General features: G+C 41.5%; 2 protein-coding genes across 4 annotated transcripts in view; one reads left to right on the top strand and one right to left on the bottom strand.

The window, feature by feature from the left end:
- The window catches only part of LOC105468998 (centrosomal protein 95), a 30,088-nt gene extending 17,017 nt beyond the window's left edge, over positions 1–13,071 (top strand). For both annotated transcript variants that reach the window (XM_011719517.3, XM_011719518.3), the window contains exons 9-20: positions 1,321–1,433; positions 1,623–1,752; positions 2,657–2,807; positions 4,764–4,903; positions 6,504–6,596; positions 7,441–7,573; positions 8,386–8,555; positions 8,666–8,740; positions 10,114–10,266; positions 11,736–11,882; positions 12,173–12,244; positions 12,732–13,071. In XM_011719517.3, coding sequence (XP_011717819.2) covers positions 1,321–1,433; positions 1,623–1,752; positions 2,657–2,807; positions 4,764–4,903; positions 6,504–6,596; positions 7,441–7,573; positions 8,386–8,555; positions 8,666–8,740; positions 10,114–10,266; positions 11,736–11,882; positions 12,173–12,244; positions 12,732–12,908 — 1,554 coding nt within the window. In that variant the 3' untranslated portion in view covers positions 12,909–13,071. The remainder of the gene's footprint in view (positions 1–1,320; positions 1,434–1,622; positions 1,753–2,656; positions 2,808–4,763; positions 4,904–6,503; positions 6,597–7,440; positions 7,574–8,385; positions 8,556–8,665; positions 8,741–10,113; positions 10,267–11,735; positions 11,883–12,172; positions 12,245–12,731) is intronic.
- Positions 13,072–21,553: 8,482 nt separating this feature from the next.
- LOC105469005 (SMAD specific E3 ubiquitin protein ligase 2) overlaps positions 21,554–27,322 on the bottom strand; it is a 114,458-nt gene continuing 108,689 nt past the window's right edge. For both annotated transcript variants that reach the window (XM_071083461.1, XM_071083462.1), the window contains 3 exons: positions 23,791–23,992; positions 22,454–22,529; positions 21,554–22,141 (listed from right to left, as the gene is read on the bottom strand). In XM_071083461.1, coding sequence (XP_070939562.1) covers positions 22,042–22,141; positions 22,454–22,529; positions 23,791–23,992 — 378 coding nt within the window. In that variant the 3' untranslated portion in view covers positions 21,554–22,041. The remainder of the gene's footprint in view (positions 22,142–22,453; positions 22,530–23,790; positions 23,993–27,322) is intronic.

Raw genomic sequence — 27,322 nt, forward strand, 5'->3', positions numbered from 1 at the left:
ACCACACCTGGCTGATTTTTTTTTTTTTTTTTTTTTTTTAAGTAGAGACAGGGTTTTGCCATGTTGGCCAGGCTGGTCTCAAACTCCTGGCCTCATCCGCCTGCCTGTGCCTCCCAGAGTGCTGAGATTATAGGCATGAACCACCACACCCAGCCTACTAAAAGGTATTTAATTTTACTCTAATAGAAAAAGATAATGAAGTTGAAATTAAAGATATCATTAAACATTAAATAAGTGGCCAGGTGCAGTGGCTCACGCCTGTAATCCCAGCACTTTGGGAGGCTGAGGTGGGTGGATCACGAGGTCAGGAGTTCAAGACCAGCCTGGCCAAGATGGTGAAACCCTATCTCTACTGAAAATACAAAAATTAGCCAAGCACAGTGGCCGGCACCTGTAATGCCAGCTATTGTGGAGGCTGAGGCAGAAGAATCGCTTGAACCCAGGAGGTGGAGGTTGCAGCGAGCCGAGATCACACCACTGCACTCCAGCCTGGGTGACAGAGTGAGACTCCATCTCAAAAACAAACAAACCAAAAAAACATTAAATAAATGTTTCTTTATCACAAGAAGTGTCTTCTAAAAGATGATCTCTAAGACTAAGAAATAAATTTAGCTGGACACGGTAGCTCATGCATGTAATCCCAGCACTTTGGAAGGCTGAGGCAGGTGGATCACCTGAGGTCGGGAGTTCGAGACCAGCCTGGCCAATATGTGAAACACTGTCTTTACTAAAAGTAAAAAAAAAATTAGCCGGGTGTTGTGGCACATGCCTGTAATCCCAGCTACTAGGGAGGCTGAGGCAGGAGAATCACTTGAACCTGGGAGGCGGATCGAGCCTTTGCACTCCAGCCTAGGCAACAGAACAAAACTCAAAAAAAAAAAAAAAAAAAAGAAATTTAAAATGTTAAGGGTTTATATTCATATTTTGGGAGGTATTGTCTTTGTTTATGTTTCAATTTTGGACAGCCTTTATTGACGTCAATACAAAAGATAACCACTTGAATATTCTGTACTAGTGGTAATTTTTTTGTTGCCCAGGCATAGTGGTAATCCCTGAAATTTCTTATTTAGAGAACACCTGGCCTGTCTTTTTATTTGAATGGCATCCTGAGCCACACTTTTTCTCTGAGCCCAGATTTCTAGACATTGCTCCAGTTCTTTGGTGCATTGAGTGTCAATAGGGTCTTTTGACAAATGCACTTCAAAACGGAGGTTGAAGGCACGTAGCTTTGTGCCACAGTTCCTCCCTTCCTCACCCCCAGAAAGTTCATGTTTCTTATTTGTAGCTTTTTCAAATCAACTTTTTTTCTGTTTTTAATAGGATCTAGATGACAGAGTTTTCTTAACTTCCAAGTTGCCGAAAGACAGCAAAGAGGAAGTGTACCCAGCTCAGGTCCAAGGGCCTAGGACAAGGAAGCCTCCCAAAGGAAAAAGGTAACATTACTGCAGACTTAAGTGTTTACAGTCTGTTTGCAAAGAAATTTGAAAATGCAGGGGCATAATCTCCAAATTTAGCTGTGAAGACCAGAATGAAATATTTGTTAAAAGTATGTATTACAGTTATTTTAAACTAAATAATAGACACCTAGCTATTTTAACTGTCAGATGGTCACTTAATTACAGAAATGAAAACAGAGCTACAGCCTCATCCTGCAATTCACCTTTTCCCCAGAGGCCAAGAAAGAGATTAACAGAACAAGAATTACATGATGTGTCAGAGAAACTCTCTCAGCGGCTCTCTGAACTAGATTGGGCAAGTCTTGTTTTTTCATCTATATTGAGATTCCCATGGCTTAAGTGAACATTTAAATAATCTCTCAGTTGAAAGTGAGGTATTAGAAATATAGTTGTGTCTTATTAATAGTTACTGTGAAAATGTTCTGTAAATCAAGCAGACGGAACAGGAAGTGATCTCTCAGCCTTTCATGATCTAACTAAATTTAGTGCAGATTTATCCAAATTTTACTGAATTTTGATGAAAACTAAATCATTTAACATAATTGATTGTGTTAAGCCATTTTTCTTTAGATATATCTATATAGTTCCCCTTTGCGGCAAAAGACAGATCTGGTATGAAATTGGATGGATCACTGATTCTCACAAAATACAGTATTACAGTTTTAAGGTATCATTGAATGAATGTTTTAAATCCCTATGTGACTTAGTCAAAAGTTTATTGAAACTTGGTGATCCATAGCACTGATCTACGCCTTTTTAAAACTAAACATGTATGCCAGGTGCGGTGGCTCACACCTGCAATTCCAGCACTTTGAGAGGCTGAGGCAGGCGGATCGCTTAAGCCCAGGAGTTTGAGACCAGCCCGGGCAACATGGTGAAACCCTATCTCTACAAAAAGTAAAAAATTAGCTGGGCTTGGTGGCATATGCCTGTAATCCCAGCTACTCAAGTGGCTGAGATGGGGGATCACTTGAACCCAGCAGGCGGAGGTTGCAGTGAGCCCAGCTAGCACCACTGCACTCCAGCCTGGGTGACAGAACGGGATCCTGTCTCAAAAGTGAATAATTAAACATGCATAAGCATCTGAAAACTTGTTATTAGTGACTGTCAAAGGAAGCTTTTTTAAAGGTCTGCCTACTCCTGCGAATTTACATTCTGGTGAAGTCAGTGAAAGATGTTGAAAAAAGTTTTCTCAATAGATGTTAAAAAGTGCCCTGGGTGATCGGATTAAAGAAAAGACTGACCATAAAGAAGATACTGGAAATGAAGAGGTAGAGGATGGAACTGAGGAGACACTGTCTCAGCACAGTGATGGCATTGTGGAGTATGGGCCAAAGAAGACAAGGCCAGGTACTTACCCCAGAGAGACTGAGAAAGGGGGACAGCCATGTGAACTACTTAGGCAGTTCCATCTGTTCTTAATAACTTAGATTCTAATTTTAAATAGTTGAGAAATATATAAAAGGATCAGAAGTAATATCAAACACCTGGATCTTCCCCGGCTAGAAGTAGCAGGTGTTAACAGTTATATTTGCTTTAGCCCCTTTGTGTTTAAGAAGTAAAACAGTAGAAACCCCCTCTGCTCTCCCCACAGATCACTTCCCCACCCTCAGTGCAACCACTATCTTAAAGTTGGCGTCTTTTCTTCTGATCCTTGTTTTTATACTTTAACAGCTCTTACATTACTTGTCTAAACATACTATTGTTTTATGTCGTTTAGAAATTAACATACTGTATATATTATTCTGCAACTTGCATTTTTTTCTGACATTGTCTTAGAAATCTATTGCTGTTGATACTTACAGATCCAGCTCATTCATTTTAACTGCAGCGTAACTGAGTTCTTACAGTGTGTCACTTTTGTGAGTTCTTACAGTGTGTCACTTTTGTGTGGGTGTGTGTATATATATATATGTATAGCACTATACATTTCCCCTATTGCTGGACATGTTGATTGTTTCCAATTTTCATTACTATAAAAAATCTGCAATGAACAGCCTAGAATATGTGCAAGAGTTTCTGTGATATCTCCATCTAGTAGGATTGCTGGATCGTAAGGCCTACATTTCTTCACCACTGCCAGCTTGCCCACCAAAGTGATTGCACTGCTTTATACTCATATCAGCAGTTTCTGGTTTGCCACGTCTTTGCAGACACTTCCTACTGTTTGATATGCCATTGTTCAAATCCAATTATCCTGTCTTCCACCAACTAAAATTCTGCATATTTTATATTTAGTTTTATCTACTTTGGTCATCCATTGTTTCTTCAGAAATAGCCTTTTTCTGACCCAACTTCCTTAACTTTTTCAGTTGTTTTTTACTCCTTCAAGAATGCTCTTTCCTTCTCTTGACTGTTTCATCTCTCTTCCCTTTAAAAGGACTCAGCCAATTTCTAGGCACCCTCATCCAGGAACCTCTTCCTTTCCCTTATTATGTACATACACATGGTATCCTGTTGTGAAAACAGGTTATAAATTAAAATATTATTTCAGGTGCGTCTTCAGTTTCTGGAGAAGAATACATCATGCATCATGAGCAGCTGTCATTCAAAATAGATTATGCCAGTCAGTTTTTAAAAATACATCTTAGAATTTGAAATGTGAAAGATTTGAATTAAAAGCATGTGAAAAAAATAACAAGCTCAGGGAAAATTTATTTATAAAGGTACCAAAACTAGCTTTCTTGGTCTTAAGGCTCTCTTGAAGTGCTTTTCCCACTGGAGTCACCCTCTTCACAACTAGCAGATGCCCAGACACACCTATAGACAATGGGATAAAAAGGTTTGTAGAAAGAAATGGTTTGTTAGATCTCTTTGGCAGTGTGCAATTAGGAGGGCTAGATTGCTAAGTAGGGAAAAATTGGGACCGCTTAGACAATGCTTAACATGTTAACTTTGCCTGTAAGCATATATAATAAGATAGATATGTATGCTTACATCCCACCTCCTCAGGACCCAGACAGGTAAAAGGATAGCAGATGCGCAGCTCAGATAATTTACCTTTTCTCTTTTCCCATCTCCCCCATCACCAAGAGCACTCTCCATAGTCCTTTGTGCATAGGAGGCATTCCACATGTTGAATATCCAAAGTTGAATGTAGAAGCTAAGTGTTTGAGACAGTACACATTCGTATGCATTTGTCTGTTACTTGGTGTTACCATACCAATACAAGTTAGTTACAGAAGACAGTCCCTTTAGCACATTTCACTCATCAGTCTCTCTGGATTTAGTAAAAACCAACTTTGGTTTCCAGCATAACATTCTGGCTATCAGGAACTAATGTTATGTGTCTTTTCTCTGTTGCAGGACTTTCCATGCATAGAAAGCCACCCTACAGATCCCATTCGCTCTCTCCATCTCCAGCTAACAAATGCAAACAGTTCCACACGGAGAGAAAAAGGCAGCGCAAACCAAGAGAAACAGATACCCACCAATTCCGAGCACAGGTGCTTCCCCATCTCTTGACTACCATTAAGCAGCAGCCAATACCATTTCCCCTCAGCCAGATGCTACCATGAACATGCTGTTGATTTAAGGCTTAAAATGCATTTAATATTCTTGAGCGGAATGGATGATAGAGAGCTACGTGGCATAGCTTATGTCTCCATTAGCATAAAATTATACTCATGAAACTTAAGAAAAATAACCTGGCCAGACATAGCTTGGTGTTCCAGTAGATTAAGAAAGAGGAGATCAGCGTGAGTTGTTATTTTCAGAGTGAGTGAGCTTCAGAGATGAGGGGAATTTGAGGTGGATTAAAGTGACAGGCCACTTGAGTTACAGAGAAGATGAGATCAAGTACCCAAGACAGGAATGAGAGGAGGTGGTTGGGATTCAACAACAACGAGACTGGTATGATTACCTAGGAAGACTTTCCTCTGTGGAATGTGGATTTTCAAATGTAGCATGGATTTAGAACACTTAAGTTGTTTACAGTAGTAGGTTTTATAATGCAGTAGGATTTATGATGGTGAAAAACTAAAACTAATTCAGACGTCTCACACTCATTTGTAACTCAGCATGTAACTTCCACTCAGGAGAGTATCAAAATAATTGCAAAAACTTGAGAACAGAAAAAATGCGTGATGTAAAATTTCATTTTATGTCCCAATTATATATGTTAAAGTAATGTAGATTTGTGAGCCGGGTGCAGTGGCCCAGCACATTGGGAGGCTGAGACAGGTGGATCACCTGAGGTCGGGAGTTTGAGACCAGCCCGGCCAACATGGTGAAACCCCATCTCTACTAAAAATACAAAAATTAGCCGGGCATGGCAGTGCACGCCTGTAGTCCCAGCTACTCGGGAGGCTGAGGCAGGAGAATCACTTGAACTCGGGAAGTGGAAGTTGCAGTGAGCCGAGTTTGTGCCACTGACTCCCGCCTAGGCAAGAGTGAGACTCTGCCTCAAAAAACAAAACAAAAAAACCCATACATTTTGTGATACAGAGTCTGAAAGGAATTTTTAAAAAAGTGAATGAGCGGCTGGGCGCGGTGGCTCATGCCTGTAATCCCAACCCTTTGGGAGGCCAAGGTGGGCAGATCACAAGGTCAGGAGATTGAGATCACGGTGAAACACCGTCTCTACTAAAAATACAAAAAAAAAAGTTAGCTGGGCGCGGTGGCAGGATTTTTTTTTTTTTTTCTCAAGGCGGAGTTTCACTCTTGTTGCCCAGGCTGGAGTGCAGTGGCGTGATCTCGGCTTACCTCAACCTCTGCTTCCCGGGTACAAGTGATTCTCCTGCCTCAGCTTCCTGAGTAGCTGAGATTACAGGCATGCACCACCACGCCCAGCTAATTTTGTATTTTTAGTAGAGATGGGGTTTTTCCATGTTGGTCAGGCTGGTCTTGAACTCCCGACCTCAGGTGATCCACCTGGCTCAGCCTCACTGCATGCGACTAAGCTTGGATGCTCAGTTGAGGCACCGCTGGGATTCAAACCCTGGATCTCCTGTTTACTAGACGGGTGCTTTACCCAACTAAGCCATGGTGCTGCCCGTTATATATGTTTTTAACAACTGTACTATCATATGACCTTTTCCCCTATAGGCATTTACTGAAGCATTTGAAAGGGAACTAAGAAGACATAAAGTTCAAGAGAATATTGGACCTCTAAGAATACATGAGAAGGAGGAGGAAACAGTGGGTAAAAGTCTACACTGTAATAAATGCCATTTGATCAGATGAGGGGGAAGTACAAAGATGATCTTTTTAAAAGAAGAAGGGGCCAACAGGGCCTTAATCATGAGCTCTTTAGGAAAAGGCAGGATTTCATGTCATGATACAGGACTTTTACTTCTTAATAAGGCATTCAGGTTGCTAAAATATGACAAGACGTGGTACCAAAGAAAACTAGCGTTTTTTTCCCCTACTTAAAACTTACCATCAGTTTTTATAAGGGTATTTGACTTAGCAGTTCAGGGTCTTAAAAACTAGTCTAGGCTGACAAAATTAAAGAGTAGTAAGAGAAGACAGAACATCCTAGTTGCTCTAGACCTGGTTGTAAGAAACTCAAAACTGAAGTTTTCATTGCCTTTCAAAAGAATGGTTACAGAAACGAAATGAAATCATGGGGAAAATGCTTATGCTAAAATATTAGTGAACAAAACAGGATATAAAGTACAGTATGGTTACAACTAAGCATACTGCATAGTTGCTTGAGAATTTTTTTAAATCTACATGGAAAAAGAGAAGTACATCGAAACATTAATAGGTTAAAAAAAAAAAGATTAATAGTGGTTGTATTTAGGGTGTGGGACTATGGTGACTGAAACTTGAAAAAGATTCAGTGCTTTTTCAAATTCCAAGGGATGCCAGAGGCCAAAAGATGCCATTAGTTTAGAGTGAGTGAATTATTAACCAGATTTTACAAATTTGAAGTAAGGTGGGAAGTAGTTAGCTATTTTTGTCAATATGTAATATTTAAGATGATGCATGAAAGAACTATTAGACCTTTTATTTTTATTGTTTTGTATCTGCTTCTAAGGAAAAAATATACAGAGGAGAAGCTGTTCTTAAAGAAACTCCAGAATGTAGTCAGCCCTGGAAGATTTACTCTAGAAAAACCACAACTCAGAGTCCAAGAGGTGGCCTCCCAAAGCCAAACAAAGCAGTTCCAAGTAAGAACCACAGAATTGTACTTTATGGAAAACTGGCAGCCTTTGAAAGCGAGTGCAGCATTCCAGGGACACAGCACTGAAAGCTAACATCCACCAGTTAGCTGAAGAAAGTTGTTTTTTTTTTCTTTCCACTGCCATGTGGCTGGTTTTCTGTAGAGGGCTAAAACTCTTCAATAAGGAAGTACCTTAGGGAGGCCTATATATTGGCACCCAAGGAATGCCAGGACTGCCACCTGCTGCGCCACCATTAGCCTCACTCCTGTGCTTACTCACTTTGGATGCCTTTTTGTCTGTTTCTGGGAAGTTGGTAGAATGAAGGGGATGCTCCAAGGCAAGCAGATGACCTCTCCACCTCCTGTATATTGACAGTGCCAATGAGTGTAGAGTCTTGTTACAAGGAAACAAAGCCATGAGAAATGCCAGGCTTCCTGTTATACCCCAAAGATTGCTGGCCCTCCTACTATATCCTTTAGACCAGAAACGTTTCTTCTAAGCACTTGCCTACCAGGAGGGTTGAGGAGTCTTCTATTTTACCATACGTAGAGAATCTACCCGCAGGCACTGAAGCAGCTGAGCAATTAGGATGGACTTCCCAGGACCAGCATGGCATCAGTCAGAATGTATTTTTATCCTTATCAGTAGTTGGCTTTCTCCAATCAGAGGAGGAATGCAAATTATTATAAGTACATTTAGAATTGTTCTTTACAGAATCAAAACCACATCACTTACATAAGCTTTGATCTACCAGGGATGTTGGATGACAGTTCTTGTCCACCAGTCTCAGATTAAGAACATCGTCTTTTACCTTGCAGTGAAAGTAAGTGAACACAGTCTCCTGCCCCTTATGCTGGAGCAGTTTCCATTTCTCTATGTTTCTGGCCCAACACTAAGCAAAATGTGGAAACAGCAAATTGCACAGGTTGAACAGCTTAAGAAAGAGGCATGTAGAGAAAATCGATCAAAGAAGAAACTGCAAGATGAAGTAAGTTACTGTCAGTCTTAAGCATAGAAATTTAAATGAGAGAAGAGCTTATCCTTGAGAATTGAGTGAACAGCATTATTAACCTACTTGATTTTGTGTCCCCCTTCAAGATAGAAGAAGCCCTAAGAAGGCATGACCTCCTTACTACCCTTGTCAGGAAAGAGTATGAACATAACAAGAGACTGGTATGTCAAGAGCAAGTTGGATATTATAATTTTGAATTTGTTATATTCATTCCCTTTATGTGTGCTAGCTGGGCAACAGTCCCACAGACCCTTTACCTCTAACACCTGCATGTGGAAGTGTTGCTTAGGTCTTTAACCAAAATTGATAGCCCATGCCTGTAATCCCAGCACTTTGGGAGGCTGAGGTGAGAGGATCACTTGAGACCAGCCTCAGCAACATAGTGGGACCCTGTCTTAAAAAATATATATATGGGTATGGAAAAAATGAGCCTGGCATGGTGGCATTTGCCTGTGGTCCCAGCTACTTGGGAGGCAGAAGTGGGAAGCGTGGGAGGGCAAGGCTGCAGTGAGCTGTGATCTTGCCACTGCACTCCAGCCTGCGTGCCAAAGTGAGACCCTGTCTCAACAACAATAAAACAAACCCAGAATGGGCAGGGGAAGAGCTAGGTACTTTATGTACACAGTTGCAGTTAGTCTTTATAGTAATATATTAGAGATGTTTTCTATGAAATGAAAACCCTGAAGCTTTGAGATAGTAAGTAACTTGCCCTGGGTCTCACTGATAAGCGAGGGACACAGCTGAGATTTTAATCCAGTTCTGTCTGTGGACCTCCATGGATCCGTCTAGGTGCCAAGTGGCTGAACTTAGTGCTGTTTGCCATCTCCCATCCTCAGGTCCCAAGTAGAGAGCTCTGGGATTTATCAGCCTCCGTTACAATTTTGATGAGAAATTGTACTTAGAGAATTATGAAGGGAGAGGATGGAGGTCAGAAACAATCTGCCAAAGGAAGAGATTTGAAAATCTTTGCCTAAGTGTGGAGTAGAGATAAGCCATGAGAACTATAATACTAAACAGTTCCAGAAAGATCTGAGGAACTGCAGATGGTACTTTCCTATGGGGGGGAAAAACACTAATATCTGAATCACCTACATAAGAGTCTGTAGGTGACCCCATTTCATCTTCACTCCTTTGTCAGATATTGTCTAATTTCCTTAGTTTTTGCCTAATTAAATACTCCTGGCAGCCCAGGCTCTGCTTGAAAGTCTGGATGTGCCATTTTCCTACTCCTTGTGAGCTGGCATATGGGCCAGCCTTGTTAGCAGCCTCCTGGTGGCATGGGAAGTGAGCCCTCAGTTCCCCAGGAGTGCCCAGGATCACTGCTGCCCTCTGCTGCGGCAGGGGGTTGTTGGAGCTGCTCTTCAGATTGAGGTGATGAAGCTGCCAAAGGCTGAAGGGCTTCTGGGGCCACTGGCACCTCACACCTGGCATACTGCCTGAAGACATCGTGATGGGGAGTGGGGCAGATGAGAACGCTGGAGTCTGCATTCCTCTTGTCCTTACTCTTCTCTTCCCTCCCCTTTCCCTTTCTTAGCAAGACTTCAAGGACTGCATTCGTAGGCAAAGGTTGACCCAATCAAAGATAAAAGAAAATCGACAGCAAATCGTTCGTGCTCGAAAATATTATGATGATTATAGAGTTCAGTTGCATGCAAAAATGATGAGAATGAGGACCCGGGAAGAAATGGTAAGTCTGGCTTTTCTGTCCAGCCCTGTTAAGAAGGTGAACTTTGTTACCTTTCTGGACCACCACCTTTGTTCGTGAGTCTTGTCCAAATTTGAATCTAAAATCTAAATCGAAGTCCTATAGTGCTGGCCCTGAGTTCTGCTTGGCCGCACTTCATTTTCTTACTCCATTGTGCATTCCCGTCCATTCTCAGTCTCTGTGTGTCTCATCTTAATGTGAAGTCTTACTTCCTCCCTGCCTCTTACACATAATAGGTACGTCTCCAGTAAAACTACTTTAGAGGTTTTGGGAACATGTTGTGAGAGACAGGAATTTAAGGTGTGATAACATGACCTTGTATTCCACATAAAATCAGGGATAGTGTCAAAACAGCTGTACTGTGAGGTTTTCCACAAGGTATTTGCTATGTCATCCTTATCAGGCTGAAATGATTAACCTTTTGAGATCCCAGGCTAGCAAGAAATTTCATCTGTAAAATATTTTAGTAATTGTAGTTAACTACAATGGTAAAATGTAAAATGGTGCAGCTGCTTTGGAGAACAATCTAGCAGTTCTTCAGAAGGTTACCGAAAGGTCATATAGAGCTACCCTATGACCCAGCAATTTCACCCTTAGCTATATAATCACACAAAAAACACAAATGTTCATAGCTTTACTTGTAATAGCCTAAAAGGAGAAACAACCCAAAGTGCCCATCAGTTAATGAATGGATAAACAGTGTGCATTTATTCATACAGTAGGCTGTTACTTGGCAATAAAAATGAATGAAGAATTCATATATACTGCAGTATAGATGAACCTTGAAAACATGCGGAGTGAAAGAAACCAAATATGAAAGGCCACAAATTACATGATTCCATTTTTAGGAAGTGTCCAGAATATGCAAATCCATGGAGATAGAAAGTAGACTGGTGACTGTCAGGGGCTAAGGATGGGACCAATATAGGGTTTCTTTTTGGGGTGGTAAAAATGTTCTGTAGTGGTGATGGTTGCACAACTAAGTATAATAAGGCATACTGAGTTATTTACTTTAAAAGGGTAAGGCTGGGCTCAGTGGCTCACACCTGTAATCCCAGCACTTTGGGAAGCTAAGGTGCAAGGATTGCTTGGGACCAGCCTGGGCAACATAGTGAGACCTCATTTCTCCAAAAAATTAAAAATTTAGCCAGGTGTGGTGGCACATGTCTGTAGTCCCAGCTACTCAGGCAGCCAAGGTGGGAGAATTGCTTGAGCCTGGGAGGTCAAGGCTGCAGTGAGCTGTGACTGCACCACTACACTCCAGCCTGGGTGACAGAGCGATAACCTGTCTCAAAGAAAAGGAGGTAAATTTTATGGTATGTCAAAATATCTGAATAAAACTAGTATTTCAAAAAAAAAAAAAACCTTTGTGAAATATAATCAGTATATACCTGTAGTTGGCCAAAATGATTATATTCCTCAGTGACTTTATTTTTACGATTAAATGACAGATATTTAAGAAACTGTTTGAAGAAGGTTTAAACATTCAAAAGCAAAGATTACGAGACCTAAGAAACTATGCCAAAGAAAAGCGAGATGAACAAAGGAGACGCCACCAGGATGAACTGGACTCCATGGAGAACTACTATAAGGACCAGGTGGGCTCCTGGCACTTGATTACGCTGTTGTGCTTAGTCCTGACCACTTCCCTTGTGGAAAATTTGCTTAGTCTGTTGACAATAAACCTCCTTGTGTTAACTAAAGTTTGCACTCTACAGATTAGAGGACCCCATTTTCAAGATTGAAATTTAAGATCAAATAATACTTGACCATAGTACAGTATATTGTCCTATTTCCATTAAAATTATTTTAAGCCTATGAACATTAAGAAATGTTACATTTGGACTACAAACATTAAATATAATTGTTTTTTTCTTTCTATAAACAGTTTTCATTGCTGGCAGAAGCCATATCACAGGAACATCAAGAACTTAAAGCCAGAGAGAAATCTCAGGCCCAGGTAATAATTAACAAGATAGAAGCAAAGTCATGCACTGCATGGCAACGTTTCCTTCAGCAAGGGACCTCGTACATTGGTGGTTGGAGCAATAGGCTATACCATATAGCCCCGGTGTGCAGTAGACAGTACCATCTGGGTTTGTGTAAGTACACTGACATTTTGCACAATAACAAAACACTTGCTGCATTTCTTGGAACATATCTCCATCATTAAGTGACACATTTATTTACATTTTACATTTATTTACAGTTTAGGAAGTAGAAAACAAACGTAAAGGGAATGGAGAGAAGACTAATAAGGCACTCCATCTATGACCCAAGACATTTTTATCCTATGATTTTAACTTTAGTTAGGTCTCTGTAAGAGCTGCTGCTAGATTATTAAAAATTTTGGAGGAGTTTGATTAGCTGGAAGATGAAGAGGGAACAATAGATGAGGGCCTGGATAAATGCTGTGAACAGCAGGATGACATGCCGCCTTTTTTCAGACATTACATAAGGTGAAGCGGGAGCTGAGATCTAAGATGGAGAAGGAAATTCAACAGCTGCAGGACATGATAACACAGAATGATGATGATGTTTTCTTCCGGGAACTGGAAGCTGAGCGCTTCAGATCTCGGCTTCAGCTGGCTTCCTTTCAGTACAGTAAAAGTCCCTCCCTGTGAGGCCAGACTTGATCATAGGTGAAGGTTCTGGAGGCCTTTACCAGGACAGAGCTAGAATTGAGCCAGTAAACAGATAAGCCAGAAAAATCATTTTCAAATGCTTTACCTATATTTCCAGTACTTTTTATGAATTTTAAAATAAAAATTGTTTTCTAAAAGCTTATTATTTTGAATTTATGACCTAACATCTGAAAAGGGGGATCTTCATTAGTCGTATTTGTGCTAAAGCAATTAACAAGCCTTGTTTGAGCAGCCAGCTCCTGAAGTTTGTTGCTTTAAGTCAATAAAAATAATTAAGAATTAGCACTTGACAAAAAAATACATACGTTAGAGAAGAAAGGTGGGTGGTTATCAGAGGTGGGCCTTGGAGAACCTTGACAGTACCGTGTATGTGTAGACTTTTCATAACGTGGCTGGAAGATGAGGGAATATGCATTATGGCAGTTGGGCGCAGTGGCTCACGCCTATAATCCCAGCACTTTGGGAGGCTGAGGCAGGTGGATCACTTGAGGTCAGGAGTTCGAGACCAGCCTGGCCAGCATGGTGAAACGCCATCTGTACTAAAAGTACAAAAATTAGCTAGGCATGGTGGCACCTGGCTAAGGCACAAGAATCGCTTGAACTTGGGAGGTGGAAGTTGCAGTGAGCTGAGATCGCACCACTGCACTCCAGCCTGGGCAACAAAAGTGAAACTCTTTCTCAAAAAAATAAAAAATAGGCCGGGCATGGTAGCTCAAGCCTGTAATCCCAGCACTTTGGGAGGCCAAGACAGGCGGATCACGAGGTCAGCAGATCGAGACCATCCCAACATGGGCTAACACGGTGAAACCCCGTCTCCACTAAAAAATACAAAAAACTAGCCGGGCGCGGTGGCGGGCGCCTGTAGTCCCAGCTACTCAGGAGGCTGAGGCAGGAGAATGGCGTGACCCGGGAGGCGGAGCTTGCAGTGAGCTGAGATCCGGCCACTGCACTCCAGCCTGGGCGACAGAGTGAGACTCCGTCTCAAAAAAAAAAAAAAAAAAAAGAAAACAAAAAAATAAATAAAATGCATTATGGTTTCTGTTGGTTGGCAGAAGATAGCAGTGAGAAGAGATAAAGGGTGGAAAGCCAGGCTGTCATTCAAAGATGCATTAGTGACTGCAGGTGGGAAGAAGGCATGATGGGCTTCAAGTGGGCAAGAGTGTACCAGCCTCATCTCTGGTATGGAGGAATATGAGGGAAAAAAACCACTTGGGGATGGTGTTTTCAATGGAGAAGAAAAGCTACACTTAAGCTAGAGGAAGCTTCAGAGCAGTTGAGGATATGGGGACTTGGATGGAAGCCCAGGAGTGGCAGAGAGTGCTGTGGGGATGAGTGTATGCATGATGAGAGGCCAGGAGGCATGAAGCAGTGAAACCTGACCTAGAGAGAAAAGACCTGATCAACTGCTGTGGTTCTAAGTGCTGAGCTCTTGGAATGGAAACTGTCAGAAGGGTGGGCCACCAGGCAGGCGAGAGCTTCCAGCAGGGAAAGGCTTAATGGACTGAGTGTGTTTGGAGCATGGTAAGTGACATGCGGACACCTGTGATGGGTTGTGACAATTCAGCAAGCACAGGTGAATGGAAAGGACAGGAAATGCACAAGATGAGGTGAAGGGGTGGCCTGCCCCTCCGCACCTGTGGGCTTTTCTAGTCAGGTGGGACGAGAGACTGGGAAAAGAAAGAAGACACAGAGACAAAGCAGCACTCAGCATATGGAGGACGTGCGCTGGCACTGGTCCCTGAGTTCCCTCACTATTGATCACTATCTCTACCATCTCGGAGAGGGGGATGTGGCAGGACTATAGGGTAATGGTGGGGAGAGGGTCAGTGGGAAAATGTGAGCAAAGATCTCTGTCATAAATAAGTTAAAGGAAAGGTGCTGTGCCTTAATGTGCACGTAGGCCAGATTTATGTTTGACTTTACACAAACATCTCGGTGCATTAAGGAGCAGTACAGCCATGAGGCAGTTTTCTCCTATCAGTAAATAGAACATACGATCGCGTTTTACACCGAGACATTCCATTCCCAGGGACGAGCAAGAGACAGAGGCCTTCCCCTTTTACTAATCCTCAGCACAGACCCTTTACGGGTGTCAGGCTGGGGGACGGTCAGGTCTTTCCCTTCCTACGAGGCCATATCTCAGGCTATCACTGGGGAGAAACCTTGGACAATACCTGGCTTTCCTAGGCAGAGGTCCCTGCTGCCTTCCGCAGTGCATTGTGTCCCTGGGTACTCGAGATTAGAGAATGGTGATGACTTCTACCAAGCATACTGCCTTCAAGCACTCTTTTTTTTTTTTTTTAACAAAGCACATCTTGCACAGCCCTAAGTCTATTAAACCTTGAGTCAACACAGCACATGTCTCTGCAAGCACAGCGTTGGGGCTAGGGTTACAGATTAACAGCATCTCAAGGCAGAAGAATTTTTCTTAGTATAGAACAAAATGGAGTCTCATGTCTTCTACTTTCTACATAGACACAGTAACAGTTGATCTCTCTTTTCCCCACAATAAGGCTAGATATGCAAGAGCTGGAACATAAGTTCTAAAAAGTGTTAGAGGATAAAGTAGATCTAGATAGCCATAAAATATTGAGTAAAAAAATTTTAGACTACAAAATATGCAGTTTTATAGAAAAAACCACGGTGTGAACGGGTATTATACATATGATGCAATATAATGTAAATAAAAAACAGAAAAGATCTAGAAGCATAGCACCCAGAAAAGATCCAGAAGCATAGCAGGTGTGACTCTGAGCGGTAGATTATGTAATACCATTAGATCTGTTAGCACAAGCCTAACAATGCTTTTATTATACTTTTTTTTTAAATGTAAAATATTTTAGGAAGATTAAGTTGCTAGTTCTGGTGATTGGTGGGAACTGGTGCTCTTTACCAAGCTAAAAAGTAACTAGGAATAACCAAAAAAAAAAAAAAAAATTTATGAGAGAATTGGTCAGGGAAGGAATAGGATTGCTCAGCAAAGGTCAGAAAATAGGAGACAACATATTTTTGAAAAATGAAAAGCAAATAAAGATCACTTCACCAGACTAGCTTAACAAGCAGAGGACGGTGCGATTCAAGTGCTGTGGATCATGTGCATCAAGCCAGTCAGCCTGGAGCAGCCCAGGAAAGGCTCATCACAATCGTGCATTTGGAAAGTCCTGTGGGGGATGTTACAGAGTGAGGTGCTTCATATTAGAACTAAATGCCTCATCTATCATAAGGGACTAACCAGACAGTATTTACAGTTAATGAAAAGCCCAGCCTGGCCAACATAGTGAAACCCCATCTCTACTAAAAATACAAAAATTACCTGGGCATGGTGGTGCACACCCTGTAATCCCAGCTACTTGGGAGGCTGAGGCACAAGAATTGCTTGAACCTGGAGGTGGAGGTTGCAGTGAGCTATTGTACCACTGCACTCCAGCCTGGGCAACGGAGCAAGACTCTTACAAAAAAAAAAAAAAAAAAAAGCATTAAGAATACTTAAGTGGGCAGGAGAAACATCTTAGGTTCCCCCACCCATCCCATAGACTGCACCATGGCATGGTGGTACCCACCTGTAGTCCCAGCTACTTGGGAGACCAGTAGTTTGAGGCTACAGTGCACCATGACTGTGCCAGTGAAATAGCTACTGCACTCCAGCCTGGGCAACACAGTGAGACCACAAACAAATAGCCAAGTCTGGGATTCAGGGCCTTGCTGAGGTGAGGTATTGATTCATGTGCTCCCGTCATGACTGACTGCTTTGCTGTACATAAATTGAGTTTTGAACGCTTAAGTTTGAACTTAGCCTACAGTGAGACACAGGCTAGCATTACTTTGGAAGTTCATGCAAAGCTATATGGCTATCAGCTAGTACAGAGCCTGGCACATAGTAGGAGCACAGTAAATATTTGTTGAATGAGCAGCAGACAAGTCACATTTAGGGCAGATACCTTTTAAGTAAAATTTAAAATCTGGTCTGTCTAGTTTGCTACGAATGTTAACATAGGAATGTAAAGTAACACTTTTCCTGTGTAATTACCTCCTCTAACCTGTTACTAGGCTCTTGTTCTGTTGCATATATCCTATTGTATATACATGTATTGTAAGCATTTGGTATATGAAGTACAAATCAATAGTGGGTAACATGGTTAACCTTCATTACAATGAAGGGACAAACTTTTCAGGTTAAACTTCTGATCATTAGTCAAATCAAACTTTTGGATAATTTGTAGACTATTATAATACGAAAATAAATAAGTTGTTTTTGAGTCAGGGTCTCAAGTCTGTTGCCCAGGTTGGAGTACAGTGGCTCAATCACGGCTCACTGCAGCCTTGGCCTCCAGGGCTCAAACGATCCCCCCATCTCAGCCCCACCTCCAGCAGCTGGGACTATCAGGCATGTGCCCCTATGCCCAGCCGGTTTTTGTATTGTTCGTAGAGATGGGGTTTCGCCATGTTGCCCAGACTGGTCTCAAGCTAGGCTCAAGAGATTCACCTGCTTTGGCTTCCCAAAGTGCTGGGATTACAAGTGCAAGCCACAGCACCCGGCCTGAATTTTTTTTTTTTCTGAGACGGAGTCTTGCTCTGTTGTCCAGGCTGGCGTGCAGTGGTGCAATTTCAGCTCACTGCAACCTCTGCCTCCTAGGTTCAAGCAATTCTCCTGCCTCAGCCTCCTGAGTAGCTGGGATTACAGGCGTCTGCTACCACACCTGGCTAATTTTTGTGTTTTTAGTAAAGAGGCGGGGTTTCACCATGTTGGCCAGGCTAGTCTCGAACTCCTGACCTCGTGATCTGCCCACCTCGGCCTCCCAGAGTGCTGGGATTATGGGTGTGAGCCACTGTGCCCAGCCAAAAATCTTTAATATACTAAAACTTTACAAATTTTAGATAAAACCAGTAAACACAGCAATGAGGGACAAAGCAAAATAAAAATATTCAAAAGAATATAAAAGTATATAAACAAAAGCATGCTCACCCTTTGAACTTTAATACACTGCTACTACTTACATGTTGCCCAGGTTTTCCCTTCTGTTGTACCCTATGCTGTGTAGACTTACACAGACCATATTCATTCCTTTTCTATCCATGGAGTTAGCTGGACTTTAGTCCACTATCATTATTAAAATCCACGGCTTCTAGAAAAAATACAATTGATTTCTCCTTTTCATTTTGAGAATTTTACTGCTCGACATACCAAGGTAGAGCTGGCAAATGTGAGTCCCTATCACAGGCCTGCCCTCCGGAGCAGAGATGTATTACAGCAAAGATGGATGCAGACTGGTGACAGGACCAAGATGCTCTTCCCCACTAACCCCTGACCCCCTCAGAAATCCACCTACGTGCAGACCCCAATAGGTACTGCCAACCGGGCAGTCACCACGGCCGGAGAAAATGGGCGCCTCCTCCGCTCTGCCGGGAGACAGAAAGGAGGCCTGAGCTCTGCAACATGACAGAGGCACAAACTCAGGATGGCATGTGTTCTTGAACTTTTCATTTTGTGACTCATGTTGTCACCCTCCATAGAGCCAATCATAAATGTTTTCAAAACAATTACAAACCCAATATTCTTTAAAAACGTTGATGCTGTGACAGTGCAAACAGCATTGATTTTATTGCTCGACTTCGGCATGGGCACATACATAGTTAATTTTTAAAAACCATTTATACAGATGTTATTGATAAAGCTCATGTAACAAATGAGTGAAAATACAAAGAATATCAAAGCTAAAACACTCTGTAATAAATACAAATACAATGAAAATGATAAAACTTTGTTTTTAAAGTCAGTTTGAGAGAAGAATATTACATAAAGTGAACTAATTACATCTAGAAATAAAACAACTCAGCATTTGGAACAATCATCCTAACATGTTAAATACCACAAATGGCACCCGTTGACTGTACGCTTAGAAAACAAGCAGAAGGCGCTGCTCTACCAAACTAAGGATGGCTGGAACAGCCTCTAACTCCCAACAATGCAATCAGTCCTATGCACTGGAAGTTCAAAGCCCAGATTAGTGTTGTAAAGCGAATTACACTGTATCTGAAAGAAGAGCATCTTGTGCTCCGGACTGTAAATACATGAAAGAAAAAAAGGCTTGGTAAAAAACCCATTCGGGGCAACAAACTATGTGCAAAACAAAATGTACACTATACACAGCACTATTTAAAAAGTACATCAAGATACAAGGCCCTCTGAGACAAGACTCACCTCTCTCTACTGCCTGTGAGCTCTACGAAGGAATCTCTGTTCATAACTAAGCATTCATGATGGAAAGGCAAGAGTATGAAAACAGGTATCACATATCTGAAATAACAGTACAGCCAGGGGGAAGACAAGAAGAAACCAGTTAAGAGGGACACGGAAATAAAGATTCACATTAAACATGAGGTGCGAGCCCATGGTTCAGTAACACATTGGGGGTTTCTGCTTAGCACCTATTTGGAAGTAATTGGGTAATGTAACTTTGAAATGGAAATCTAAATCGTGTTTTTATAGATGATGGTGATAGCATAGACTCTTACAGAGAGTAATTTATTTATTTTTGGGGGGAGTAGGGGGGATGGAGTCTCACTCTTGTCGCCCAGGCTGGAGTGCAGTGGTGTGATCTTGGCTCACTGCAGTCTCTGCCTCCCAGATTCAAGCAATTCTCCTGCCTCAGCCTCCCAAGTAGCTGAGATTACAGGAGTGCGCCACCACGCCTGGCTAATTTTGTATTTTCAGTAGAGATGGGGTTTCACCATCTTGGCCAGGCTGCTCTTGAACTCCCGACCTCAGGTGATCCGCCTGCCTTGGCCTCCCAAAGTGCTGGGATTACAGGCGTGAGCCATGGTGCCCTGCCAATTTCTTTCTTTTAAAGCTCTATTAAGTCATTAGCATAAAGTTAAAAAGGCACTCAAAAAACAATGGTATTTGCCTGCTTTATATTGTATATTAAAATAAGTGATAGTAGCATTTCATTATTACTGCATCCCTGTCAGTTATGATTTATATATTCATTATGTACTTATTTTTTACTGAAAGATTTTAAAAGTAGGCACAATTATAAACTGCACTAGTGCTTTAATATAAAAGAGAGATGGGCCTGCAACCAATAGGGTACTACCATGACAGCTGAACATTACTGATTATCAAATAGCATAGAAACCACCTTCCATACATTTCAAGATGCTCTTCGGTACTCAGAATGCAATGTAAAAAAACAAATTGTTTGAGAGGAAAAAGGCAGACATAAGCATATTACCACTGCACAGTTACAACTATGACTAGCTTACTTGTGGCAGTTGAATGTGGCCAAATGAAATACACTGAAGTACTTAAAAACTACACAAGTAGTTCTCAACTTTTTTAGAGCAGCAAAATCTCCACTTCTTTTATCCCATCCATTCCTCCCCGCCCCGCTGCACCCCATGAAAGCTTACTTGAAATTCCAATATACATAAGAGAAAAACAGACTGTTCTGGGTAAAGGGGGTGGGGATATGAAGCCTGAGGCCCCTGCTAAATACCAACTAGGCCTTCCCCCTTGCTCCCTCTCTTTGCCCCTCTTCTCTTAAACCATTACTCCTGAAGCACCTCTGAGGAACTCTTTGGCGCCAAGAACACAGACTGAAACCCACTCCATCACATGAAACAGAACAGAGGACCTATTTACTTCATAACTTTAAATTCTGCAGCTTAATTATCTCATGAAAATTTGCTTATTTCACATCAATGTAAAAAAAACCCTGAATAGTGCATATTTCTGATGGTTGAATTTAAAAATCCAGTTGCGATTTCAGATTTTTTCAATCCCTCACCCCAGAGTTTTCATTGCTTCTGGATCATACAACATGCCACACACCTTGAAAGCTAAATCTGGACGTTTCAAAATCAAATGCAAATCTTCAACACGAAGGGAAGTGGGATTCCCTTCCAAAATGAACTCTTTAGTTTCAAAGTAATTTATGCCATCGAGTTAGAATCACTGTTCATACTACTGCCCCTCAACCCCACTTCATTCTGTTAGGTAAAAGCAGGATTTTCTAAGCTTATTAATAATCTTTAAGCAAAATTCTTCCTTTTTCATAATTTTACCCAATTAAAATTATAAGCAGTTAACACTTTAGGATAGTTTTGTTAATGGAAACTTATACTGTAGTCAAAATACAATATAAATTAGGTGCACTTGTCAGAGACTTTGGTTTATAGGAATAGTACATATATTAAAGATAAGCTGACCCAGCAAAATAATGAAAATCCCATCCCATCCACATGCTGTGAGAAGCTATAAAAATGCAGTATTTTAAGATTAAAAGTAAATCCAAAATACTAATCTCATTGATTCAAGATAAAAACATTAGTTTTTTTTGTTTGTTTGTTTTTAAAGAGCCTCTTAAAAACAGGGAGCCCCTGAACACATCTTATTGTCGCAAATAAATGACTAAGTTTAGACTAAACGTTTGCATTAGGAATTTGACAACCAAAATTATATAGCTGTATTCCAGGAAATTCGTTCTTGAAAAATGTAAAAAAGACCCACTTAGGCTAAGCTGAAACATATAATGCAAAATATAATGCTCTGCCATAGAAAAACACAAACATGTAAATGGCTTAATTTCTTAAAGATGATTCTTTTAGCCAATTGTTTACAAAGGTAGAATAGTTCAAAATAATTTTTTATTTTTATTTTTTACAAAGAGCAAGTACAGGAGCTGTTCAAAATTATGTATTCAATCAAAATGAAATGTGACTTGTACCGACTGCTGAAGTTGTCTTGATGTTTGAGAGACTTAAAATCTGTGAAGCAATTTGAATAGATTACCTTTTATAAAAATAGTAGTAGTCTTTAAGTGTAGAATACTGCCTAACTCTGGAAATGTAGGAAAAGTCAGCATTCTTTAGGTTCAAGATATTAAGTTTAAATAGCAGCTGAATGTGGCCTCATGGCAAAGCATAAAGACCTTTTTTTCCTTGAAAAGGAATTTCAAAATTGTCCTTTCCCCTCACAGTGTCCTAAAATGTAAAAAAAAAAAAAAGGGGGGGGGTTGTTTTCCTGTATTTCAGCATTCTTTGAAACTCTGCTGAAAGGAGACTGTCAGTCAGGGTTGTATAAATAGAGTCCTGGGCAAATCCTTGAAGCTCGTCATTCCACAGCAAATCCACATGTTTCTTCAATGGCTGTTAGCAGCTTTTCATATAGCTTTTCATAGCTTTCATAGGGCGGAATGTCTATTCGATTGAAGCTGTGAATAAGCAAATCAAATTTTACACAGTTCATTCATAATAAGTAAACTGGCCCAGCAAGTGTATACCAATATAGCCACAACACTCTGTCACACAGAAAACTAAAAGGTATTTCTCTAAAACAGAGGTGACCACTTTTGAGTTTTCCTACCAGTTTTCGAATAATCTTAACTTTAAATCGCTTAAGCTGCTTATCATTCCCTTTAAAGGCTCATTCAACACTAGTAAGTACAATAAAGAAAAAGTCCAATCTGTTCGGAACTAACACCTATGTACATGGAATGGGGAATAAAGCTACAAAAATACCTTACCAAGTGTGGGCTTTCGGCAGGTTGTCTGTGCAGGCATCAATCTGGTGTATGGTAAAGAGTCTCGGGCCTGCAGCACCTGCAAATGAAGGAAATGTGGGTGAAATCACTGCAGGTGCGTGCATTCGTCGCCACAATCTTAGAATAAAACTGGCACGTAAACCACAGGATCTGGGGATAGAGGAATGCTAATGAATCCGCACGTACTACCAAAGGGCAGCAGGAAAAGCATCTGGGTTTTGAGAGCCAGAATTAACCTTGGATAAGGCTTAGATTCCATAATACCTTTGTATTTCCATTTGAGAAAAAACTCGAGATTGAAATCTCTTTCCCAATTTCTATATTTTAGAGAAAATCAATATCCCAAAAGCATGAGAAGAAAAGTAATCAGGAAAATCCAAGGTAAAATACATAGGCACACATTCAAAAAGATGACCTAATGCGAATTTAGATTTCATGACTCAAACTGGGCTGAGCGCAAAAGAGCCGTCTATAGAATCCATTTCAGTTCGCACAGACACCCCATATAAATACACGTAGCAGAAATACAACCTCACTTTATGCATCTGGGCAGTGTGATGCTGAGGAGCTCTCCTTACAGAGAAGGGCAGCACAGCTGAAAGCAGGTTCGCCCCAGGGATTTCAGAGCATGCGCTGTGGGCAGCACTGCCGAATTATGTACCAGTCTCGCTCTGTATGTCCTTAGTCATCACCAGCAGCTTTGACAATGAAGTGCTTAAGAGGTAAAGGAAGCAACTGCCACCCAGTGAGGCGCCACAATCATTAGCAATATTACAAGCTCATCCCAAAATTAACCAGCTGATTCCACGGAAAACCATTCTTTAAAAAGGAATATGGTTGTAAACAAATGGTCTGATGCCATGCAGTAATTAAAATGTTCTGACCGAACAGATGGTTTCCATGACCCATGCTGCTTCTGTCTAATAAAGAACTGAAAAGTAAGGGGAGAGGCATCCCAGGCAGGTAAACATTTTCACCAGGTCGAGATGTGAACATGAAAGTGAATGACTTCCCTTACAGGAATGTGCAACAGAATTAAAAGTAAGGTGACCAGAAAACAAAAGGCAGAGCATCACTACGTACGGTCTCTAGCATGCGGCACTCACTACAATCAGAGAAGCCCACACAAAAGGCTCTTGGGAGGGGAACAAGAGAAAGGAAGGAGAAGGTATCACAATGTGAGAGTCACAGGTAAGAAGTGAAAAGAGAATCTCTAAGCACACGGTTTATAAAATATCTACACAGACCCCATACTGACAGACCTGGCCCCCACCCCTGGTCCACCTGCCGCCCAGCTTGCCTGCCCCTCAGGCTGTTACCTTGCAATGCTTTGAAGCCCTGCAGAGGCACTCGAGAGGACCCTGTCACAAACTGAAGCAATCGTGCTCGTCGCTCTTCATCAAAAAACTCCACAGCTTTCCAGAACCATTTGACAATGTTGCTGTCTGGTGTACAGTGTTTTAACCGGGTGTTTACCTTCCAGTCACTAACATCTATCTTTCCAAGTCCACAAATAATAAGCTGTGAAAATAGTACACAGTAATGAACCTGTGGAAACCATAGCCAGGTCAAAAATTCCTCAAAAGAGAACTTCAGATTTGTACTGCTGGCTCTCATTTGGTGGTTCCTAATCGAAGTTGCACATCAGAATCATCTGAAAAGCTTTTCAAATTGACATACCAGGTTCCAGGCTCAGAGATTTTAATTCTGTGCCTCTGGGGTGACAGTTGGGATCTATATTTTTAAAAGTTCCAGAGGTATCTACTCATTGAAACTCCCTCCCCAGGGTCTGAGAACCACAGCTGTGATAGACTTGACCAGGTAAAAAATTGTGACTGTTTTATAAGTTCATAATAAAATTATAAAACTTTAAGAAAATGGACAGCAATTGAGATCCAAAGAGTAAATACAGTTGATATGTGCCTTCTTTGGACCTGTATCATCTACTAGTTTCAATATCTATTAGCTTTGTTGATTGAGAGCAATTCAATCAATGTCCTCTGCTGTAATATGGCAGTAACATCCATTTCACTACATCCTGTGGAAGGAACCGATAATGCACAGAAACTTTAGAAATGGGTGTTGAATAAGTGATTCATACAATTTGCTTAATTTTTTTTTTTTTTTTTTAAGACAGAGTTTCGCTCTGTCTCCTAGGCTGGTGTGCAATGGCATGATCTAGGCTCACTGCAACCTCTGCCTCCTGGGTTCAAGTGATTCTCCTGCCTCAACCTCCTGAGTAGCTGGGATTACAGGCATGCGCCACAATGCCCAGCTAATTTTTGTATTTTTCAGTAGAGACAGGATTCTGCCATGTTGGCCAGGCTGGTCTCCAACTCCTGGCCTCAAGTGATCCACCTGCCTCAGCCTCCCAAAGTGTTAGGATTACAGGCGTGAGCCACCACGCCTGGTCTACATTTGCTTAATAATCTTAAATTGATATTAAAGCACAAAATACATGAGCACATTGATACAGACCTCTGCTAAACACATCCTGATGGGAGGGTCACACAGATGAACTATATCCAAATCATTTTGATATTACTAATACATCTCCCTAGGGTCCAAGACTAACTCACCATACTAATCTAACATGTTTATAATAGCGAATTCCATGTGTACTATAAAACATAACTTGCAAATCCTAGATTTTATAGAATTAATTAAACCCAAGATTAATGTATACACCGCTAAAATAAATGTTATACATATCATCTTTAAAAATGGGTAGGGTGTGGTGGCTCACGCCTGTAAGCCCAGCACTTTGGGGGGACAAGGCATGCAGATCACTTGAGGTCAGGAGTTCAAGACCAGCCTGGCCAACATGGTGAAACCCTGTATCTACTAAAAATACAAAAAGGTAGCCGGGTGTGGTGGTGAGCACCTGTAATCCCAAGGCATGAGAATACTTGAACCTGGGAAGTGGAGGTTGTAGGGAGCCGAGATCCTGTCAGCCTGGGGGACAAAGTAAGACTGTCTCTCCAAAAAAAAAAAAAAAAAAAACAAAAACCCCAAAAAACTGTTAGCCAGGTGTGGTGGTGCACACCTGTAGTCCCAGTTACCGGGGAGGCTGAGGTGGGAGGATCACTTCAGCATAGGAGTTAACCGTGAGCTAGGATCATGCTACTGCACTCCAGCCTGGGCAACAGAGTGAGACTCTATCTCAAAAATAAAAATACAAAGTTTAATGATTCAGGCCCGGTGCGATGGCTCATGCCTGTAATCCTAACACTTTGGGAGGCAGAGGCAGGTGGACTGCCTGAGCTCAGGAGTTTGAGACCGGCCTGGGCAACATGGTGAAACCCCCTCTCTACTAAAACTACAAAAATTAGCCAGGCATGGTCGTGCACACCTGAAGTTCCAGTTACTCGGGAGACTGAGGCAGGAGAATCGCTTGAACCCGGGAGGCGGAGGTTGCGGTAAGCAGAGATTGCGCCACTGCACTCCAGCCTGGGCGACAGAGTGAGATTCTGTCTCCACAAAAAAAAAAAAAGAAAAGAAAAAGAAAAAGTATAATGACTCATTAGCAGTAGAAACTATATTCAAAACCCTAACCCTACCAAATAAAGTCTCCAGTAAGGCTTCCATAGGGTTCTGAAATAAAATCTCCAACAAAGCTTCTACAGGGTTCACTGAGTTACCACCACACTGAACAGGGAGGAGGTTATCCAAAAAGGATTATGGGTGTGTTTAATGACATAAAAGACTCCTCCTAAATTCTTTTCCTCAGAGGAATGGCAGTTAGAAGGCCAAATCCTCATTTATTGTGTAAAGAGATGAAAATGCATTATATTGCAACCTTATCCGCATTCCTGCTGCGTTCTCCTCCAACTACTTCCTTCTGGCTATTTTACTATGAACAATTCAATCACAAAAGGAATGGGGAGAGTATTAAGTAAGACCAACCTTTTTAGATTTGTTTGCTAACAGGTCTATTAACAGATTTAGTTAGAAAGGACATTGAAGGCAGTGAATAAAATCATGTTTCAAATTATTAGTAGACTTCAAATATTTGTGTTATCCCTAACTACTAAATAAATGTGGGAGCCTGAATAGAATTAAACCTCATGTTTCTTAGTAGTTCAGTAGGAAATTCAGATGTATTTGTCAAAGGTCTTAATTACAAAACCAGACCTGAGGTGTTTAAGGGACAGCTTTAAAAGGAAACAAAAAACTATTAACTGTTTTGTATGGCTGTTAATCTAAAGACATTTAGAGGCCAGGTACGGTGGCTTACACCTGTAATCTGAGCACTTTGGAAGGCCAGAGTGGGTGGATCATTTGAGGTCAGGAGTCCCAGACCAGCCTGGCCAATGTGGTGAAACCCTGTTTCTACTAATATAAAAATCAGCCGGGCGTGGTTGCGGGTGCCTGTAGTCCCAGCTACTTGGGAGGCTGAGGCAGGAGAATCACTTGAACCCAGGAGGTGGAGGTTGCAGTGAGCCTAGATCATGCCACTGCTCTCCAGCCTGGGCGATTCTGTCTCAAAAAAAAAAAAAAAAAAAAAGATACAATTTCTCCTAGGTGTTTTAGTTATTTTCTCAATGATCTTGTCTATCAAATGCTTTCTTGCAAGCTTAGTGTAAAACCAACTGAGAGTAGGCTCTTACCCAAATTAATTTCTTTTTTTTTTTTTTTTGAGACGGAGTCTCGCTGTGTCACCCAGGCTGGAGTGCAGTGGCCGGATCTCAGCTCACTGCAAGCTCTGCCTCCCGGGTTTTTACGCCATTCTCCTGCCTCAGCCTCCCGAGTAGCCGGGACTACAGGTGCCCGCCACCTCGCCCGGCTAGTTTTTTGTATTTTTTTTAGTAGAGACGGGGTTTCACCGTGTTAGCCAGGATGGTCTCGAAC

Source organism: Macaca nemestrina, chromosome 17 (genome assembly GCF_043159975.1).
Source record: "Macaca nemestrina isolate mMacNem1 chromosome 17, mMacNem.hap1, whole genome shotgun sequence".
Taxonomy (NCBI): Eukaryota; Metazoa; Chordata; class Mammalia; order Primates; family Cercopithecidae; genus Macaca; species Macaca nemestrina.